The sequence below is a fragment of the Ahaetulla prasina genome, chromosome 2 (assembly GCF_028640845.1).
Source record: "Ahaetulla prasina isolate Xishuangbanna chromosome 2, ASM2864084v1, whole genome shotgun sequence".
Classification (NCBI taxonomy): domain Eukaryota; kingdom Metazoa; phylum Chordata; class Lepidosauria; order Squamata; family Colubridae; genus Ahaetulla; species Ahaetulla prasina.
In genome coordinates this window covers 28,638,312-28,660,982 of record NC_080540.1, presented here as the reverse complement: position 1 = coordinate 28,660,982, position 22,671 = coordinate 28,638,312, and the positions used below count along the sequence as shown (strand labels likewise).

Genomic DNA, 22,671 nt, shown 5'->3' with positions numbered 1-22,671 from the left:
GGGAAGGGAACAGCGTTCCGTGCACCTTTGGCATTTAGTCATGCCAGCTACATGACCACGGATATGTCTTCGGACAGTGCTGGCTCTTCGGCTTTGAAACAGAGATGAGCACCGCCCCCTAGAGAGAAGCACATATGTGTGAGGGGAACCTTTACCTTTACCTTTAGGAACTTAAAGTATTTAAAATAAATACTGTTTCCTTGAAAATAAAATCTATCCTGAAAATAAGACCTAGCATGTTTTTTTTACATCTGCGGCTAATATCAGCCTTATTCCAAAAATAAGCCCTACTTAAGAGCCTGCACAACTGGCAGACCACCCATTCTGTGTGGTTGCTCATGGTGCCATGGCCATGAGGCGGGGCGGTGGGGTGGAGCTGCCCTACGTACCCTGCACCAGATTACCTCAGGGCCCCCCGCAGACAGGCCATCCACGCCCCAACACTTGCCTCATGACAGCAGCACCAGCAGCCATGTGCAACAGGAGGCCAAGTGGCTGCAGGCACTTTTCTGCTTGCTCACGGCTACAACAGAGCAGGAGACTGAGTGATGTGTTGGTGCTGCAGCCGGGAGGAAAGGCAGGTGTCAGGGTGTGGATGGCCTGGCTGCATGGGCCCTGAGGTAAGCCGGTGTGGGCGTGTGGGGCAGCTCCACCCCCTGCCTCACCTTGTGGCCATGGCAGCAGTGTGTTACTCAGCCACCTCCTCTTGTTGTGCCTCGTCCGCTTTCCCCGCAGCCGGGGCCTTCTTATCTGCTTCCGAACGCTGAGGAATGTCCTAGCATGCCTCCTGGCCCCAGCCCTGGGTCCATGCCCAGACAGGCTGAGGAAGAAGAAGCGCCTCCAGCCCCCAGCCCTAGCTCCATGCCCAGGCAAACGGACCCCTCCCCCTCCCCCACAGCATGTGAGCCTGAGGAAGGTCAATTACCAACAGCTGCAGACTGGAGCGACCCTCGCTTCAGGAGAATTGATAAGCGGCGTCAACAGAAGGAAGGGAGGGGCAGGCCAGGATAAGTGCTGAGTCATGGAGCCACACCCCATGGCCTATATAAAGGATCTGCTTTCTGGCATTCTCTGAGTCAGGCAAAGTCTACCTTATCTTGCTGAAATCACTTTCTGGTCTCCTGCCTCTCTTGAGAACTTTGCTAGGACTTTGGCAGAGCTGCAGAGGCACGCCTGATTCGGATTTCCCTGACCCGGCCGTCAGCGGAGGAGTGGGACACGACAGCCTCGTGGTAGCAGCACTGGCACACGGTGCAGCCTTCTGTCCCACCACGAGCAAGCAGAAGTAGGCCTCCCATACATGGGGGGGGGAAATAAGACATAAGTGCTTATTTTGGGGCCCAAAAGAAAATAAGACCTGGTCATATTTTGGGAGAAACACGGGTAGGAAAAAAAGCTTAGTAAGATTTTTAAGCAAGAGAGTTATACATGAATTAAGAGCCCAAATTTGGAAATTTTAAACTTTTACTATAAAATGTTGGAATTAAGTATATGAAATAAAATCAGCTTTACATAGGAACCAGAATTAATTTGTTTACGGGAAGTCATAACAAAGATGAAAGACCTTCAGATTTAAATTGGACTCTAGAGTGGTGAGGGCTTGAAGGCCTGGCTGGCCTATTAAATATTAGCAAAATATTAAGAGGCTTTTGCAACTGAGGCATGAATTAGCTTCAGCCAGAGCTACTCTTATCTTAATCACTTTATTTGTGCTTTTGCTGAAAATCAGTACCTGTTTTCGCATCTGTTAGCAAACCACAACCACAAACTACGCACACTTCATATGTAAATAGTGTCAGTCTTGTTGGCAGGATGTGACGGTAACTCCATAACTGCCGTGGCTCCCTCTCTTTGGAGCATCAACCCCATGGAAATTAAACTGCCCCCTACTTGGATACTCTTTCACAAGGCCAGAAGACCTAATAATAATAATAATAATAATAATAATAATAATAATAATAATAATAATAATAATAATAATAATAATAATAATAATAATAATAATAATAATAATAATAATTTAATTTGTATACCGCCCTTCTCCCGAAGGACTCAGGGCGGTTAACAGCCAAATAAAAACAACAGACAAAGTATATACAATATAAATAAAACAAAACTAAAATACTTATTCAAAATTTGGCCCTAAATTTAAAACATTTTTAAAACCCTAAAAATAATTAAAAATTAAAACCCATAAAAACATCTAGAAATTCTATGCCAGTCCTGCGCGGAAAAATAGATAGGTTTTAAGCTCGCGGCGAAAGGTCTGAAGGTCAGGAAGCTGTCGGAATTCATGGGGAAGTTCGTTCCATAGAGTAGGGGCCCCCACAGAGAAGGCCCTTCCCCTGGGGGCCGCCAGCCGACATTGCTTGGCTGATGGCATCCTAAGGAGTCCCTCTCTGTGAGTGCGCACGGGTCGGTGGGAGGCAAACGGTGGCAGTAGGCGGTCCCATAAGTAACCCAGTCCTGAGCCATTGAGTGCTTTAAAGGTGGTAACCAACACCTTGAAGTGCACCCGGAAGACCACAGGCAGCCAGTGCAGCTTGTGCAGGATTGGTGTTATATGGGAGCTCCGGACAGCTCCCTCTATCACCCGCGCAGCTGCATTCTGGACTAACTGGAGTCTCCGGGTGCTCTTCAAGGGGAGCCCCATGTAGAGAGCATTGCAGTAGTCCAGGCGAGAGGTATTGCCAACAGGTGGGCCTGGAGAACCTGGAGCGGGATGGAGCCCATCGAGCAGCTCATTTGACTGATTAGTGTTGCCAGAGGGGTAGGGGGTTATTGTTTTTGTTGTTGTATATATTATTTTTATTTTTTGTAAGCACCCAGAGTCACTGAGACTGAGCGGGCAGCCATTTTCTAAACAAACAATCGAACAAAATAATGTGGTTTCTTGCCTGTGGATTTGTGTTTCATAAAGCTGGAAGGATTCTCAAGGAATCTCCTTCCACACTCAACAAATCTATATGATTTTTCCCCCTCCTGGGTGAATTCTTTGAGGGCCAGTAAGTCTACTGTTCACTTTGAAACTCTTCTCGCACCGCATGTTTTTATGGCGTCTCTACTGGATGAATCCGTTCTTGGAGAACAAAAGTATTTCTTTCTATTGAAGCTCCTTTTCAAGTTAAGTCTATCCAAGGTGTTAAATATTCTAAATAAGGAGTGAAGCCGGCAAATAAAGGCTTCACTCGTTTTGATTGGCTGAGCCGGTTGACAGCGAGCTGTAAAAGGCGAGCTGTCAGTCAGACTCATTGCTGGATTTCACTAGTTGTAAATAAAGAGCATTGCATCAGATCTGCCTCTGTCTCCCATCTAATCCACTATTCAACAGTGTTGCTGTCCCATTGGAGGCATTCTCCAAGTAAACTGAGATGCGCCTGTACTTATTCTCCTGCAGCATCTCGGACCAGCTGTAGCTTCTGCCTTGTCTTCAAGGGTAGTCCCGAAAGAATCACCTTTCAGCAACCCAAACATCATTAAGTGGTCTATGTCGTGTCCCACTCCTCCGCTGACGGCTGGGTCAGGGAAATCCGAATCAGGTGTGCCTCTGCAGCTCTGCCAAAGTCCTAGTAAAGTTCTCAAGCCAGGCAGGAGACCAGAAAGTGACTTCAGCAAGGTAAGATAGACTTTGCCTGACTCAGAGAATGCCAGAAAGCAGATCCTTTATATAGGCCATGGGGTGTGGCTCCATGACTCAGCACTTATCCAGGCCTGCCCCTCCCTCCCTTCCTTCTGTTGCTGCCGCCTATCAATTCTCCTGAAGCGAGGGTCACTCCAGTCTGCAGATGTTGGTAATTGACCTTCCTCAGGCTCACATGCTGTGGGGGAGGGGTCTAGTTGCTCCGTTTGCCTGGGCATGGAGCCAGGGCTGGGGCCGGGAGGCACTTCTTCTTCTTCGGCCTGTCTGGGCATGGAGCCAGGGCTGGGGCCGGGAGGCACTTCTTCGGCCTGTCTGGGCATGGAGCCAGGCCTGGGGCCGGGAGGCACTTCTTCTTCTTCGGCCTGTCTGGGCATGGAGCCAGGGCTGGGGCCGGGAGGCACTTCTTCTTCTACGGCCTGTCTGGGCATGGAGCCAGGGCTGGGGCCGGGAGGCATGCTAGGACATTCCTCAGCATTCGGAAGCAGATAAGACGGGCCTCGCTGCGGGGAAAGCGGACGAGGCACAACAGTCTTATCTTCACTTACCACTATTAAACTGCTCTTCCACACAGCTCCTTTCCAGTGTGCAAGCCACTGCAAAGTTGAAGCTACTTAAAAGGAAGCCCCTTGAAACAAAACTGGGGTTTTATCTGCATTGGTGGGTGGGGAAGCAAGATGGAAATGGCTTCCTTGGAGCCAATCCCTAGGAAGCATTTTGTTCACAGACTGGCAGCTTTCCTCCAGAGGAAAACTGACATCCAGGGAGAAGGGCAGCTCCAAGGAGAGGGCAGCGGTGAAGTTCAATTTTTTTTTACTACTGGTTCTGTGGGCGTGGCTTGGTGGGCACGGTGTGGCTTGGTAGATGTGGCAGGGGAAAGATACTGCAAAATCCTCATTCCCTCCCTATTCCTGGGGGAAGGATATTGCAAAATCCCCATTCCCACCCCACTCTGGGGCCAGACAGAGGTGGTATTTGCCGGTTCTCCGAACTACTCAAAATTTCCTCCACCGGTTCTCCCGAACCTGTTGGATTTTTTCACCCCGGGAGAAGGGGCACAGTGTGTCTCCCGGCTTGGAACTGAACCAGATGGATATTTCCTGCCACAACTGTTATGGATGAAAAATGCTCCTAAATCAGAGGGGGATTTCAGCAGGTTCTGACCAGTTCTGGAGAACCGGTAGTGGATTTATTTTATTTTATTTTATTTGAATTTATATCCCGCCCTTCTCCGAAGACTCAGGGCGGCTTACATTGTGTAAGGCAATAGTCTCATCCATTTGTATATTATATACAAAGTCAACTTATTGCCCCCCCAACAATCTGGGTCCTCATTTTACCTACCTTATAAAGGATGGAAGGCTGAGTCAACCTTGGGCCTGGTGGGACTCGAACCTGCAGTAATTGTAATTGCAGGCAGCTGTGTTAATAACAGACTGCATTAGCCTGTTGAGCCACAAGAGGCCCAATTTTGAGTAGTTTGGAGAACTGGTAGTAAAAAATCTGACTGGCCTCACCCCCATCTATTCTCTGCTTGCCGAATTCCAGCTGATCGAGAGGAAATGGGGATTTTTGCAGTAACCTTCCCCTGGAGTCGGGTGGGAATGGAGATTTTACAGGATCCTTCCTCTGCCACGCCCACCAAGCCATGCCACGCCCACCAAGCCACACCCACAGAACCAGTAGTAAAAAAAAATTTGAAACCCACCACCGTCCTAAATCCCATTTTTCAGCGCCCTTGTAACTTGGAACGGTCACTAAACGAATTGTTGGAAGCCGAAGACCACCTCCCCGCCAAAGAAATACTTTCACGAACCGGGAAGCCGCCAGAAGAGCCGAAGTGGGAAAACCAAGGGGAATCGCCTAGGGATGGGGGAAGCAGCAGCAACTGCAGGTCTCCTTCCACCGCCGCGGCCGCACCTGGTACTTTCCACTCGGGCGGGGTTCGCCGAATCGCGGGGAGGCGGAGCGATCTTATCACGCCACATTTTAGAATTTTTTTTTTATTGGCCAAGTGTGGCTTTTGCATCAGCCGGAGCGCTTATTCGGGACCTGCATACCCGGGAGACTAGTCCTCAAGGCGGTTGTTCGCGAGAGCCAGTCGGGGGCTCGATCTTATGGATCGCCTGCATCCTTTCCTCCGCATCCCCTGGAACTTCGCCGAAGGAAGGATCCCCCGTTGGTCCGGGGAGCGGAGAGCAACTGGGCTCCCAGGGGCTCCAGACGGCGGGACGGCGAAGCGCCTCTTCCACCTCCGGGCGCTTCTTTGGCTCCTCTTGCGCAGCGGCTGCTCCGGTGAGTGGCGGGGAGAGCGCGCGTGGCGACCGTGGGCGGCGGAAAAAAGAGACGGGGAGGGTGGGCTTAGCTAGGGTCGATCTCCTCTCCTTTTGCCCCGCCTGGCCAGCACGCCAGGATGGTTGTTGCAGCTGCGAGGACAAAACCATTGGGGTGGACGCGGCGAGAGGAAGGAACGGAGCCACGAGTCGCGAGCGCCGTGGAGCAGGTGGGCAGGTGCGACGGGATCCGAGAGCCCGCAAAAGGGAGCCAGACTGCAACGCCCGTGGGTCTCAGCCCAAGCCTTCCACCGCCGCTGGCATCGCAAAAAGTCTTGCAAAAATCTCTTTTAGGATAGAATAGAATAGAACAGAATAGAATTTTTATTGGCCAAGTGTGATTGGACACACAAAGAATTTGTCTTGGTGCATATGCTCTCAGTGTACATAAAAGAAAAGATACCTTCATCAAGAATCATAAGGTACAACACTTAATGATAGTCATAGGCTACAAATAAGCAATCAGGAAACAATCAGGAAATAATATCAATATAAATCGTAAGGATACAAGCAACAAAGTTACAGTCATAAGTGGGAGGAGATGGGTGATGGGAGCGATGAGAAGATTAATAGTAGTGTAGATTTAATAATAGTTTGACAGTGTTGAGGGAATTATTTGTTTAGCAGAGTGATGGCCTTGGGGGGGGGGAAACTGTTCTTGTGTCTAGTTGTTCTGGTGTGCAGTGCTCTATAGCGTCGTTTTGAGGGTAGGAGTTGAAACAGTTTATGTCCAGGATGTGAGGGGTCTGTAAATATTTTCACGGCCCTCTTCTTGATTCGTGCAGTATACAGGTCCTCAATGGAAGGCAGGTTGGTAGCAATTATTTTTTCTGCAGTTCTAATTATCCTCTGAAGTCTGTGTTTGTCTTTTTGGGTTGCAGAACCAAACCAGACAGTTATAGAGGTGCAGATGACAGACTCAGTAATTCCTCTGTAGAACTGGATCAGCAGCTCCTTGGGCAGTTTGAGCTTTCTGAGTTGGCGCAGAAAGAACATTCTTTGTTGTGCTTTTTTAATGACTTTTTTTATGTTAGCTGTCCATTTTAGATCTTGCGATCTAAATCCTATACCAGAAATGGTATAGGATTACCTGCTTGAGCAGTGGGCTGGACTAGAAGACCTCCAAGGTCCCTTCCAGCTCTATTCTGATTCTGATATGTTCATTGGTGTTAGAGGCAGCCTAGAGTTAGTTAACTTTTGGTGAGATGGGTGGCCATTTAAATTTGATAGATGGATCAAATGTGGCACCTGGCCCGCCAGCACTCCCTGATAAAGGACAGTCAGGTATTTGGTTGTCAGAGGTGTGTCGGTGGTGTGTTGGGGGAACAACCAATGGGAGAACAGAAGAAAAGGGCACCTGTTAATGGGAGGATCTCAGGTGGCTTTGGAAAGTCCCCAGAGAGTGTAGGAAAAGTCTGGGAATCTAGCCAGAATAATAGAAAGTGGACTTTGGACAAACATAGATGTATGTTTAGATACGCCCTCAACTATGAAAATATTTTCTCTTTTGTTTGTTCTCTTCTATTATTTATTTTCCTTGTTGGGTAGTGTTCCCCCCGCCCCCCAGGGCCTCTTAGCCCGTCTTCCTGGTAGCAAAGAGAAGCATATAGTGTACAAGAAAATAGAATAGATGAATAGAATAGAATAGAATAGAATAGAATAGAATAGAATAGAATAGAATAGAATAGAATAGAATAGAATAGAATAGAATAGAATAGGGCCGTGGATAGCTCAGGCTGTTAGGAGCCTGTTATTAGAACACAGCAGCCTGCAATTACTGCAGGTTCAAGCCCGGCCCAAGGTTGACTCAGCCTTCCATCCTTTATAAGGTAGGTAAAATGAGGACCCAGATTGTTGGGGGGGCAATAAGTTGACTTTGTAAATATACAAATAGAATGAGACTATTGCCTTATACACTGTAAGCCGCCCTGAGTCTTCGGAAAAGGGCGGGATATAAATGTAAATAAAAAAATAGAATAGAATAGAATTCAATCCAATCCAATCCAATCCAATTCACTTCAATTCTTTTTTTTTATTGAAAAAGTTTTACAAAACTTTTTTTCCCCCTTTCCTCCCCCCCCCATCCCTCCTCCCCCCACCCTTCACAAACCACCACCCCCCGGCTTCCCGGAACAAACACAAGGTATAGTTAAAAATAAAACAAACATATGCTAAAAAAATTTCCCTCCTAACTCAATTATACTCCTACAATTCTCATCAATTCCTAACCTCCCCCAAAACAATCAGAAATAATTACATCCTAATCATTCAAAGGCAGTCTCATAACTCAATTCAGTTCAATTCTTTATTGACCAGGTGTGATTGGACACACAAGGAATTTGTCTTTGATGCATATGCTCAGTATACATAAAAAAAAACAAGATACACTCGTCAAGAATCACAAGGCACACCACCCAGTGACGCATTTAGAAGGCAACACATACAGGAAGTCGAGATCTTCCTGTAACTGTTTCTGTCTCCAAAAAATCTGAGATCATAAAAGACTGAATTGATGGCCCTCAACAAATGACCACGTTAAGGTGCGGAAGTGCTCCTTCCTGCCATACCTGAAACTCTGTCCTTGTTTTCCAGATGGACACACCCATTCTCTGCTTTATCTGTACACTGCTCTATCAGAACCCATTGGGGACCTGCCCCAGTTCACTGCTCTGGGCTATGGGGACGGCTTCCTTGCTGGTTCCTACAACAGCATCACCGAGCGGGCCATGCCCCGAGCCCCCTGGATGAAGAAGATGGAGGAAGAGGACCCCAACTTCTGGAACTGGATGACCCAGAGAGCCTCCCATTCTGGGCAGCGGTTCAAGAAGGACCTGGAGAATATCCTGCAGCAGAACAACCAGAGCCGAGGTAAGGCCAGGAAATCTCACATCCTTGGGCCAGTCTGATTTACACACAGGGAAAAACATGCTCTCATCCTCCATATGCTTATTTTTAGCATTATATTAGTTGGTGTCACTGGTTCTTGTATATTCTGTATACAGAATATGCATGTATATTCTGTATATAACCTGTACTGTATATCCAGGTTAGTGGCCTCCAAAACCCTGGAGAGCCAACATAAACCCATCTGACCTCTAGAGTCTAGACCAGGGGTCTCCAACTTTGGCAACTTTAAGACTTGTGGACTTCAATTCCCAGAATTCCTCCGTCAGCTTTGCGGGAGTTGAAGTCCACAAATCTTAAAGCTGCCAGGGTTGGAGACCCCTGGTCTAGACAACACACCTACAAGTATTCAAAGGCTAAACTGGTTCACCATACTGTTCTTTCCCCTAGCTACTATAATTCTGTTCCTCCACTACTTTGTGAGCCCTCCTTCTGGAGAATAGCAATGCCTCTACTTAACATAGGCTGATTCAGGCTGTTTTGGTTTCCCAAACAAACACTTTCCCTCTCTCACCCGCTCCAACACCACCACACCCAGCCACCTCTCTGCTCAGTTTTTATAGCCACCAGCTGCTGGGCTGGCTAGGGAGAGGTCTTATTTGTTATTTATTTATTTAGCATATGACATCTGCAGAGTTCATGCAATCATCGATATACAACACTAATAAAATTCATTATACACACAAACATGTTTAAGTAGAGCAACAACATTCTCTCTCTCTCTCTCTCTCTGTCCATTTATCTATCTATCTATCTATCTATCTATCTATCTATCTATCTATCTATCTATCTATCTATCTAGGATACTGTAAAATCTCCATTCCCACCCCACTCGAGGGGAAGGTTACTGCAAAATCCCCATTTCCTCCCAGTCAGCTGGAACTTGGGAGGCAGAGAATAGATGGGGGTGGGGCCGGTCAGAATTTTTACTACCGGTTCTCCGATCTACTCAAAATTTCCACTATCAGTTCTCCAGAACTGGTCAGAACCTGCTGAAACCCACCTATGCTATCATCCCACTAGAGTGGTGTGGTGGCCTAGAGGTGGACCTCTCGCCTCATAATCAGGAGGCTGTGACTTCAATCCTAGGTAGAAGCAGATATTTCTCTCTCTGGGCACACTGCGAATATACCTGCTGAATATAACTCCGCATTGGCAACAGGAAGGGCATCCGGCCAGTAAACACTCAGCTCCATTCAGTTGCTCAGACTCCACCCTGCAAGGGATAATGGGGTCATTAAAAGAGGATGAACCCCTATCACCCCATTGCACACCCACTTCCTACCTTCTACCTTGCTTGTCCAGGTCTACTTGCCCGGTGGCAAGGCTGATGGTTGAAGGCATGGAGCTGGTGTCAGAGGCCATTGAGGCAAGTTCGAAAGCATGGCAGGATCTGATCTCCAGCTGGGAATCAGAGTTGGGGCTGGAAATGTGGACACAAGGCTCAGAGCAAGGGCGAAGGCGAAGGCATAATGAGGTCAGACCTCCAGCTGTAGCTTGGAGGTTGGCGGTGCCGAGCCAAGCCCAGAACTAGTGGTGTTTACATCCGTAGCAACAGCGATGCTGAAGAATTCCTAAGGATGGACCTTCAGCAGGAGACCAGAGACAAGAGACACCAAGCCAAAGCCAAAGGTCCATGCAGCTTTCAAGGACCGATGAAGGGGAAGCAGCAGAATCTGGACTTATCCTGGTTAGGAAAACAGAGGCGCCAAGCTGAGACTGAGGATGATGGTGGCAGTGGCAATGGAAATATAGTGAAGAGGAAATACTGGGAGAGGAGTGGATGGGACAATCACCCAGAACTGAATGGCTGAATCAATGAGCCCAGCAACTGGTTTCCAGAGACTGCGGAAGCTGATAACTGGAATTGGCCTCCAATAAGCTGCTGCTAGGACTGTCAGTGAGGAGTGGAAGGGCTTCCTTTGGGAGTTGGGGATGCTCAAGATCAGGGTTCCCCAATCCTTCTGGGTTGGTGGGGAGGGAGGAGGTGCAGGCGTCTTTACGCACCTCTGCATCTGCACGCAAACTGCAAGTGCGTGATGGGACCGCGAGTGCTCATGTGATGCAAACGGGGCCATGAGCGCCTATGCAACACTCACGGCAATGCTAGCACGAGTGGGGGGTGCCTGTGCTCACATGCTTGCGCATATCAGCAAACCACTTGGGGACCCCTGTCTTAGGTAAAGGTAAAGGTTCCCCTCACACATACGTGCTAGTCGTTGCCGACTCTAGGGGGTGGTGCTCATCTCCGTTTCAAAGCCGAAGAGCCAGCGCTGTCCGAAGACGTCTCCGTGGTCATGTGGCTGCACGGAACGCTGTTATCTTCCCACCAAAGGTGGTCCCTATTTTTTCTACTTGCATTTTTACGTGCTTTCGAAACTGCTAGGTTGGCAGAAGCTGGGACAAGTAACGAGAGCTCACTCCATTACACGGCAGCACTAGGGATTCGAACCCGTCTTAGATTACTGTAGTAATTAGATTACTTAGATTTCTTAGATTACTAAGAACCCTGTCTTAGATTACTGTAATACTCTCTGCATGGGGCCGCTCTTGAAGAACCTTTGGAAACTTCAACTGCTGCAAAGTGTCGCCAGCTACGTGGCACATTGTGACACACCGTGAGCTGCACTGGTTGTCATTGTGTTCCCAGGGGCCATTCAATGCGGTGCTTGTCACTTTAAAAGCCCTGTGTGACAACCTGTGGGACCAGGTTACCTACGGCAGGGGTCTCCAACCTTGGCAACTTTAAGACTTGTGGACTTCAACTCCCAGAATTCCTCAGCCACCTTTGCTGGCTGAGGAAGTCTGGGAGTTGAAGTCCACAAGTCTTAAAGTTGTCAAGGTTGGAGACCCCTGTTCTGTTTCCCTCCCCCCAATACTCCCAGCAAAGAGTCAGTCAGAGGCCTCCTTTTCTCCTTTTATTTACATAGATAGATGTCCTGGCCATGTCTACCCACGGGCCTGCCAAGTTTCTGGAGATAATGAGGAAATTATAGATAAGGCCAGAATTACTCACGAATATATTCTTCCCTCCATTGATACAGTTTGCCCGCGCAAATTCATTGCTTTGTCCAAGACAAAAAACCAGGAAGTCCCGCCTCCTATTTATAGTCTCTGCAGATGTCACTGCATGACAATTATTACTTGGCTTTATCCCAACTCTGCTTCTGCTGCGCGCGCCGGTCACCTCTGCGCAGTCTTGCAATCACTCCAAAACTGTTCTTGGGGCATTGCCAAATCAGAAGAAGGCTCCAGAGAATCAGGCCTTGCCGGCCCCTCCTCCTCCCTTTGAGTGGGTGCCAGGGAGGGAGAGGGCTCAAGAGAAGCAGGGCTTGCCAGGTCTTCTCCCTCACTTTCTGAATCATCCGAGTCCAGGAGTCCGGGTCCAGGAACCTGGGTCACAACAACCCCTGTCCTAAGGGACTGTCTTTTCCCAAGAGTTTCTATCACTCCAATCAGATCCTACAGATTAGGCATGCTGCAAATCCCATCAGCCAAAGAGTGTCAACTAGCAGGAACTAGAAAATGGGCTTTTTCTGTTGAAGCCCCCAACAGAGTTTAGAATAGTCCCAACCCTTTTCACCAAGTTTTAAAAACTTGACTCTGTACTTGGGGCTCGGAATGTGTTAAGAGCGCCCTTACTTGGTTTTACTATTAGTTCGTTAATCATCATGGCTCTCGTTTATGCTCATTTATTTTGTGGGCGCTTTTACTGTTTTAATGTCTTTTAAAATTGTTTAAATGGTTTTATAATTTTTGAATTGTAAGCCGCTCAGAGTCCCTTGATTGACTTGGGCGGCTACAGAAATTGAATGAATGAATATGTAAATTAAATAAAGTCACTTGTGTCGGTGCTGTTGTAACTTTGAATTTTATTTATTTATTTATTTATTTATTTATTTATTTATTTATTTATTTATTTATTTATTTATTTATTTATTTATTTATTTATTTATTTATTAAACTTTTATACCACCCTTCTCCCGAAGGACTCAGGGCGGTTCACAGCCAAGTAAAACAATAAAGAAGTACACAATAAAAACAAAAATTAAAAAACTTATTAAATATAAGGCCAAATTAAAATCCGTTTAAAACAATAAAACCCATTAAATAAAATTAGAATCCAAATATTAAAAACTACTAAAAATTCTATGCCAGTCCTACGCGAATAAATAAGTATGTCTTCAACTTGCGGCGAAAGGTCCGAAGGTCAGGAAGTTGGCGGAGTCCCGGGGGAAGTTCGTTCCAGAGGGTGGGAGCCCCCACCAAGAAGGCCCTTCCTCTGGGGGCCGCCAGCCGACATTGCTTGGCGGACGGCACCCTGAGGAGTCCCTCTCTGTGCGAGCGCACGGGTCGGTGGGAGGCAATCGGTAGCAGTAGGCGGTCCCGTAAATAACCCGGCCCTAAGCGAATGGTCGCTAAATGAATGGTTATAAGTCCAAGAGTACCTGTATCTGATTTTCTGCCTCTGTATGGAATGATGTAGACCAGGGGTCTCCAAAGTTGGCAACTTTTAAGACTTGTGGACGCCAACTCCCAGAATTCCTCAGCCAGCGTGATTGAAGGCCACAAATCTTACAGTTGCCAAATTTGGGAGACGGCTGATCTAGATAAAAATTCTGGGAAGTTACATCTTCCCATCTTGTGGCATCTAGTTGACTCTCCAACATCTTTCCATCCATTCAAAACCATCAACCAAAACAGTTGATATTTGCTCTGGTGATAAGAACATAAACTAGGATGGTTAGGATTAAGGTTAACCACTATCTCAGGCTCTTCCCCCAAATACTAGGGCTCAGATGTAACTTAGTGGCGATCTGGTGGGGTTGTATGCAGTGTGGGATTTCAGATTTTATGGGGGCCTAATCTGACTTCTTTTTAGTTGTGTGTGTCGATTTGCTTTAATGGAATGTTGTCTCTTATTTTGTTTGCTGCTTAGTGATAAATGGATTAATCTATTATAAACAGGATTAATCCATCTGCCAAGAGAGAAGAAGCTGAACAATGAAATTCTGACCGGCAGCTAAATATCCTACAAAGTCGATGGCGCATGTAAGCTGTGTTTTTTTTTGATGGATGAACTATGCTATCTTGGTTTCTGATCAACAGCCAGACCAAGATCAAAGGTTTACAAACCAGAGAATTACCTGCCGGTCATCTGACATTTCCCTCCCCCCCAAGTCTAGGGTAATGAACGGTAATACTAATTAATTTCATAAACTTTTCCTGAGCTCTAGAATGGGAAACGGGGGATAGGACCAGTAATTAGACATCAAAGGAAGGGGTGCAAATATGCTATGCCAGCAGTCCCCGACTTTTCCAGCTTAGTGGCCCGGCAGGGGGAAAAGGGGGTGGTTCTGTGTGAGCGAGAGGCACGCCCGCAAGTGAACACATCTCCATGTGTGCGAGGAGCAGGCGCATGCACCTGCCGCTTGCACAAATGGAGCTTCGTGTGCGAGCACAAGTGGAGCTGTGCACATACAGGCACTTGTTCACTGCTCATGCAGGTGGAGCTGCTCCTGGGCAGGCACTTACCCACTGCTCATATGAGCCAGTTCCAAATGGGTTGCTGCCCGGTAGTGGGCCATGTTCCCATGTTCCCCTATGCTATGACACAGTATTATATAATTTGCTTACTTAAAATATTCTGGAGAATACCTGGAGGAGGGAGGAGATTCACTTTTAAGCAGTGGTGAGTTTCACTTACCTTTGCTACCGGCTCGCATGCGCAGAGCATATTTCATGACATCCAGGCGGGTGGGCGGAGCCTCCTGCCACCGCTGCTACCGGTTCGCCCGAACTGGGGCGAACCGGTAGCAGCCCACCCACTGCTTCTAAGAGAAAGTCAAAGAACTTGCCCGCTTTGAGAAGGCTTGGCTGACCACGCCCCCAACCTGCTTTTTGCTTTCTTTCTAAGCTTGAATAAAACTTTGCAAATCGTGTGTCTTTTGTCCTGCTTAAAATCAGAATCGGGAAGCTTGTCCTTGGGCCTGGATGCATTTGTATCGGTTTCTGTACATGCACTCACCCATTTTGAAGGAGAGAGATTTAGGCCATCGTGATCCTAGAAAACAGACCCTTTATCCGGGTTTAGAAAGTTCTCTGAAAGATGGGGAAGTTTATAACAGTTTGGAGGCCTGTTATACAAGGGGAGGAAAACAAATCCGATACTTTTGATATATCTATCAGCATTTAAGCAGGGTGGACTTTCTCCGTTCAATGTCCGTGTGAATGATATATTCAGCGTTTGTTCCTTTTTTTGTACACGTGGATTTCTATTTTTATTAGGGCCTCTGTGGCTCAGGCTGCTAATGCAGTCTGTTATTAACAGCAGCTGCCTGCAATTACTGCAGGTTCTAGTCCCACCAGGTTGACTCAGCCTTCCATCCTTTATAAGGTAGGTAAAATGAGGACCCAGATTGTTGGGGGCAATAAGTTGACTTTGTATATAAATATACAAATAGAATGAAGACTATTGCTAACATAGTGTAAGCCGCCCTGAGTCTTCGGAGAAGGGCGGGATATAAATGCAAATAATAATAATAATAAAAAATAAAATAAAATAAAAAAATAAAAATAATAAAATAATAAATATTATTAGGGTTGGATGGTTCTTAATTTGTTTCCTCCTTCCCCCCCACTTTTATTTTGTATTTTAACTTTGGAAATATTATTTAAAAAAAAAAAAACTGGCACATTGCCGCACTGGTGATGGGAAGAGTAGACAAACATTCCTTTCCTTTGCCTTCCTCTAGGTTGGTCAGGGAATCAGAAAACCGGAGCTAAAGCAGGGATGGAGAGTTTTTCCTTTTTCTGACAGATCTCGCATAAGTGCGCGGTGACGGCTGACTAATTCTGCTCCCTTTTAGAGCTTCATGTCTGGCAGCGGCTGTATGGCTGTGAGCTGGCGGAAGACGGGAGCGAACAAGGGTACGACCTCTATGCTTACGACGGGAAGGACTTTCTCAGCTTCAACAAGGCCACCCTCAACTGGACAGCAGCCAACGCTGAGGCCGAAATGATCAAGAAGAAATGGGATGCCGAGTTTGACAGGGGCTGGCGCAAGAAGATTTACCTGGAAGGGGAGTGCTTCGCCTGGCTGAAGAAATGTCTGGACTACGACACAGAAGCTCGAGGAAGGAAGGGTAAGGACGGCAATACTGGATATGAGGAGAGGGTGTTGTCGTGTCCCACTCCTCCGCTGACGGCCGGGTCAGGGAAATCCGAATCAGGCGTGCCTCTGCAGCTCTGCCAAAGTCCTAGCAAAGTTCTCAAGGCAGGCAGGAGACCAGAAAGTGATTTCAGCAAGATATGTTTAGACTTTGCCTGACTCAGAGAATGCCAGAAAGCAGATCCTTTATATAGGCCATGGGGTGTGGCTCCATGACTCAGCACTTATCCCGGCCTGCCCCTCCCTTCCTTCCGTTGATGCTGCTTATCAATTCTCCTGAAGCGAGGGTCACTCCAGTCTGCAGCTGTTGGTAATTGACCTTCCTCAGGCTCACATGCTGTGGGGGAGGGGGAGGGGTCTAGTTGCTCCATTTGCCTGGGCATGGAGCCAGGGCTGGGGGCTGGAGGCACTTCTTCTTCCTCAGCCTGTCTGGGCATGGAGCCAGGGCTGGGGCCGGGAGGCATGCTAGGACATTCCTCAGCGTTCGGAAGCAGATAAGAAGGCCCCGGCTGCGGGGAAAGCAGACGAGGCACAACAGGTGTCTATTTACGGTCCGGAGTCTTAATTGGGTGGTACGTAATACTGCAACGGAAGAAAGAGCTGGTTGTCTCATTTTTTTTAATTTGCATTTATATCCTGCCCTTCTCGGAAGACTCAGGGCGGCTTACACTATGTTAGCAATAGTCTTCATCCATTTGTATATTATATACAAAGTCAACTTATTGCCCCCAACAATCTGGGTCCTCATTTTACCTACCTTATAAAGGATGGAAGGCTGAGTCAACCTTGGGCCTGGTGGGACTTGAACTTGCAGTAATTGCAAGCAGCTGTGTTAATAACAGACTGTCTTAGCAGCCTGAGCCACCAGAGGCCCTAATTTGCAGAATAACCAGAAAAAGGTGGCAGGTTATTGAAGGAAAGAAGAATTGGGAAACTCCTACTCTTAGGTGTTGGGCCTGCTTGGCAATTGGATGGGAGACCACTAGGGAGATTGAAAAAATGCAAAAGAAAAAAGGAGAAAAACACAACCTTACTCACTTTTTTTTAAATTTACATTTATATCCCACCCTTCTCTGAAGACTCAGGGCGGCTTACACTTAGATGGTCCCCGTAGGTGTTGAAAGCACCTTTTTAAAAAGGTGCTTTTTAAAAAAAAAAAAAAAAGGTGCTTCTGTCTTGAAAAGATTAGCCAGTGACATCACTGTTGCCCAGGGAACACCCAGTTGGGGGCTCCTTTCATATCCCTGTTAAGGAGCTGGAGTGAATGACGGGAGCTCACTCCACTATGCAGCGGGGTCTCGAACGTGAGCTTGCTAACCTCCAGCCCAGAGTCTTAACCACGTAAGGCACTGTGCACCTATCATTTATATAGTGAGATAGGTGTTGCTTAACGTTTTTTATATAAATAACTACTGTCGAGGACAGGAAGGCCTGGAGGAATGTTGTCCATGGGGTCGCGATGGGTCGGACACGACTTCGCAACTAACAACAACAAACAACAACTGTCGCCAAGAAAACTGAATGATTGTTTCCCTGCAGGCCCCAGGTGTTGTGCTTGACTCCAGAGAAAAAAATGCCTCTTATGGAAATGGCTTTTCTGGAGGTGTTGCAGTCCCAGACATCCTTCCATCCTTTGGGGGAAGTTCCCCGAGGAACTTCCCTTGAGCCACGGAGCAGACCCATAGCTGCATCACCAGGATGCAGATATTTGGAGATGGCGAATTTCGGGATCAAACATTGTGAACAAATGACTTCCCCCCCCCCCCTGACGATTCTCTGCATTCTCTACACCGGAGCAGAGCCCCCAGTGGTGACGATGAGCAGCAGGACTGAGGTTGACGGCATGGAAAGTCTTCTCTGCCGAGCTCATGGCTTCTACCCCAGGGAGATCGATGCCTCCTGGAGGAGGGACGGGGAGGTCTGGCTGGAAGACACCCTCCAAGGGTCCGTGGCCCCCAACTCGGATGGGACCTATTACTACTGGCTCAGCATCCGGATCGATCCCAAAGAGAGGAGCCGCTACCGGTGTCATGTGGAGCACGATGGCCTGCAAGAGCCACTGGACATAGCCATGGAAGAGGCTGGTGAGAGGCCGGAGAAAGACAGGGGGGTCTGGCAGACTCTCTCTGGAAGAATATGGGTGGGGCATATTTACAGCAACACAAACAGGGGTATATGTATAATACAAGAGAGGGAGCAAGCCTTGAAAACCACAAGGCAGGGGTGAAATGCTACTGGTTAGGACCGGATCGCGCGATCCGGTAGTGATGGGGGGAGAGGATAGTTCAGAGAACCGGTAGCAAAAATCCCTGCCCCCCCCCACCGCCCACGCCTCCCTGTTCCTCTTCTCTGTCCCTGAAGCTCTCGGTGGTGATATAGCTGCAAACGGCCTTAAATGACTGCCGTGGTGCTTCAAAGGGCCGCACTACACTGATCAGCGCTGTAAGCGGCTAGTAGACTGGTGCCTCTATTTTTAAAGAAGGTAGACCGGTGCGCTCCTAAGTTTTGTATATTTTATTATTTTTATTATTGGCCATGCCCAGTCAGTCACCTGACCACCAAGCCACACCCACCAATTAAGCCACACCCACAGAACCAGTAGGGAAAATTTTTAGATTTCACCCCTGCCACAAGGGCCTTATTAAGGTGGGGTTATAAATAAAAGAGAAAGAATATTGTACCCATATTAATTAGAATGTAGGCTATGGATATTACAAGCCTAGGATTCTTTGAGTTTTCATGCCAAATTGAGTATATAACATTCGAAAAAAAGAAACGGATGCAAATATTTCAGTCACATTTCAGGAAGGAAACTCTTTTTTCCTCTCCTCCCATTGCAGCTTCAACGAGTGTGTATTTCAGAAGGGGAGGAATGGTGGTTTGTGTCATTCTATCGGTGGTATTCTTTGGATGTATTGGTAAGTATGCTGCCACGCTTCAGATGGGTCTGTAGAAAGAGGGAATTGCCATTCTGGTTTAATACCACTTTATAATGCCTTGATAAGGCCACACTTGGAATCCTGCATTCAGTTTTGGTCGCCACGATGTAAAAAAGATGTGGAGACTCTAGAAAGAGTGCAGAGAAGAGCAACAAAGATGATTAGGGGAATGAAGGCTAAAACATATGAAGAACGGTTGCAAGAACTCGGCATGTCTAGTTTAATGAAAAGAAGGACTAGGGGAGACATGATAGCAGTGTTCCAATATCTCAGGGCTTGCCACAAAGAAGTGGGAGTCAAACTATTCTCCAAAGCACCTGAGGGTAGAACAAGAAGCAATGGGTGGAAACTGATCAAGGAAAGAAGCAACTTAGAACTAAGGAGAAATTTCCTGACGTTAGAACAATTAATCTGTGGAACAACTTGCCTCCAGAAGTTGTGAATGCTCCAACACTGGAAGTTTTTAAGAAGATGTTGGATAGCCATTTGTCTGAAGTGGTGTAGGGTTTCCTGCCTAAGCAGAGGGTTGGACTAGAAGACCTCCAAGGTCCCTTCCAACTCTGCTATCCTATCCTATCCTATCCTATCCTATCCTATCCTATCCTATCCTATCCTGCTTGAAGGCTCTGTTTTCCAAATTTGGAAACTTCAGGTGTGTGGATTTCACTCTCAGAATTCTCATCAGTGGCCATGTTGGCTGTAGAATTCTGGGAGTTGAAGTCCACACATTGGAAATTGCCAGTGTTGAAAAACAGTATTCTAAGGAGAGAGAGAGAGAGAGAGAGAGAGAGAGAGAGAGAGAGAGAGAGAGAGAGAGAGAGACTTCTCAGAGGATTTGTAATTTAGAGAAATGAAGAGAGATTTATTTATTTATTTATTTATTTATTTATTTATTTATTTATTTATTTATTTATTTATTTATTTATTTATTTATGCCACCTAGCTCACTACAAGGTGACTTGTAGACCACAAGAGGTCTAAATAAGGGCCGTGGACCACTACCGGGCCATGGACACTAGGCCGCGTGAATGGCTGGCCAATGCGCGCAAGCGCATTGTGCAAGTCGAGCTGTGCGTGCTGGCCCACCACTCGCACAGCCTGATTTCCCTCTTCTCTCCACCTTCCACCCCAGCCAGGTCATCAAGCCAGAAAGGTTGGAGCCCACTAGCCTAACGTTCCCCGATTGGCTTAAAAGAGAACTCAATCTCACAATCTCTCACTTTCTAGTCCCGACGCCTTGATCAATACACCCAGTTGGCTCTTCTACTTAATGCACAGTGTCATGTCCTTCATTCCTGGTTAGGGCTGTTGCCTATCTTTTAGTCACTGATCATGGATCTTCTGGGATGGTCAAGAAAAGTTCTGCGGCCCTTTTTTTTGGGAAGCACTGTGTGATTTCCGATGACACCTCACACTTGAAGGTGATGTTGCAGGAAATAACGAGACCCAAATCTTGGAACCAAAGGTAGCTGTATTGTCAGGCCTGGAAACCATACTAGACTTTAGGGTTCCAGACGCTGCCACATTTTTCCCCTGAGGGGAAGAAGGGGGGTTGAGGGGTATGGTAACATTCTTCAAGCGGTCAAGGTCGGATGGTGTTCACATCTGCAGGAAGAGTGGCGAGAAGATATTCGAATGAACTGGGAGAACGTGGGACCATGTGACCATCAAAGGGGTCAGGGGGGTGGGACTCTTGGGGTTTGTATAACTGGGAAAAGAATCCGGAAGTTCAGTTTTGGAATTTCACTCATCGTGTGCCAGTTTCCTCATGCTAGTAAAGAACTCTGAAAGACAATGGCTTCTGAGTTTTTTTTATGCAGAAGAGGTTTTTCTGGAACCTTGACATGTATTTTATTTGCGCAAACAAAATAGGTTCAGATCGATATCAACATTTGAACAGTTTCCTTATGGACAAAAAAGCATTTTTATACTTCTCACAAACTAGAAAAAAAAAACAACCCACGGAAATATAGCATCACATCAACATTGATCCGTTATTGGCTCTTATTGCTAAAAAGCAGTTTAGACATCTTGCTCCCCCCCCCCTCTCCTAAAGGATGAGGTTACAGGCTTCCTGCAAGCATTTCTTACTTCGCAGCATAACTCGTGTGGTTACCTCAATACTGACATAATGTGTGAAATCGTGACCTTTGACCTTTTCCATTGTCTGCACACCTTTCTCTTATCTAAAGGACAATCTGTTTTTGACCTATTTTTTTTCACCCTGCTTCAGTGAAGGGGAGGAAGGGGCCGTGGTAGCTCAGGCTGTAAGGCGCCTGTTATTAAAACACAGCAGCCTGCAATTGCTGCAGGTTCAAGCCCGGCCCGAGGTTGACTCAGCCTTCCACCCTTTATAAGGTAGGTAAAATGAGGACCCAGATTGTTGGGGGGGGCAATAAGTTGACTTTGTAAAAATATACAAATAGAATGAGACTATTGCCTTATACACTGTAAGCCGCCCTGAGTCTTCGGAGAAGGGTGGGATATAAATGTAAATTAAAAAAAAAAAAAGAACATCTTGAGCATTTTTTTTTCTTCTTTTTGTCCTTTCAGGATACTGTGCGAAGAAAAAGGAAAAAGAAGACGAAGACGAGTCCACCACGTCGGACGATGATCTTGAAACAGGGATGGATTACAGGTAGTCTTTGTTTTACAACCGAAACTGGGACCAGAATTTGCACCACTAAACCATGAGAAAGATCGAGACTATGGAACTTTGGGGTCCATTTAATTGAAGGAAACATCACTAGGATTTTCTATAGTAATTGTTATTGTTAAGGGCCGTAATAGCTCAGGCTGTTAGAAGCCTGTTATTAAAACACAGCAGCCTGCAATTACTGCAGGTTCAAGCCCGGCCCGAGGTTGACTCAGCCTTCCTCCCTTTATAAGGTAGGTAAAATGAGGACCCAGATTGTTGGGGGGGCAATAAGTTGACTTTGTAAATGTTAGATTCGGGCAATAAAGAGGCAGGAGACCAGTGAGTGACAACAGCTCTTTAGTTTATAGTGAACCCAGCAAAGAACGTCCGGCAAAAACCCCTCTTTATATACAGTTTTCTCCGAAGCAATAACCAATCAGCAACGTGCATGTTCCCGCCCAAATTTCCCTCCAAAACTTTAAAGATACATTACACTCCTCCCCTCCCAGAACGCATTGTACCCATATTTACATAAAAATTAACATATTATTTCTCTACGTAGTCATGCAGGTAGGCAGGGCGTTTCCTAACTCTTTCGGACCTGCGCACTTCATTTTCTGGGAGTGAGTCGAGCTGGCCGGAGGGACTGTGAGTTCCTCCAAGCTCCTCCCCTGGGCTATCCAGCCCTGGATTATTTGCAGAGTTGTCCCTGCTGTCTTCCGGAGGAGCCAGTTGGTGTCGCTGGACTTCATCGGCCTCAGATAAGTCCCCCATTCGCCCCGGGTTTGAGTCAGCTGTGAATTCAAACATTTGGTAGTCAGGGCCTGGCTGATTTGTTTCTCTGTTACTTGCTATTCTTTTTCTTATTTGATCTATGTGGCGTCTCCAAACCCGGCCATCCTCCATATCTACAAGATATGATTTCGGCCCTGTTACCCCAATAATAGTTCCTTTCAACCAGGTTGGGCCCTCGCTATAGTTGTGTGCCCACACCAGGTCACCGACTGTCATTTCCCTTGTTTTCCCGTGTGCCCCCTTGTACCCATCTG

General features: G+C 47.0%; 1 protein-coding gene across 1 annotated transcript; it reads left to right on the top strand.

Moving 5' to 3' along the window:
• Positions 1 to 5,659: 5,659 nt before the first annotated feature.
• LOC131191782 (major histocompatibility complex class I-related gene protein-like) lies at positions 5,660 to 22,149 on the top strand. Its single transcript, XM_058170244.1, has 6 exons — positions 5,660 to 5,932; positions 8,563 to 8,838; positions 15,744 to 16,019; positions 17,845 to 18,129; positions 18,886 to 18,963; positions 21,538 to 22,149. Exons 1-6 carry the CDS (start codon positions 5,755 to 5,757, stop codon positions 21,624 to 21,626), a joined length of 1,182 nt encoding a protein of 393 aa, XP_058026227.1. The 5' UTR covers positions 5,660 to 5,754; the 3' UTR covers positions 21,627 to 22,149.
• Positions 22,150 to 22,671: the final 522 nt, after the last annotated feature.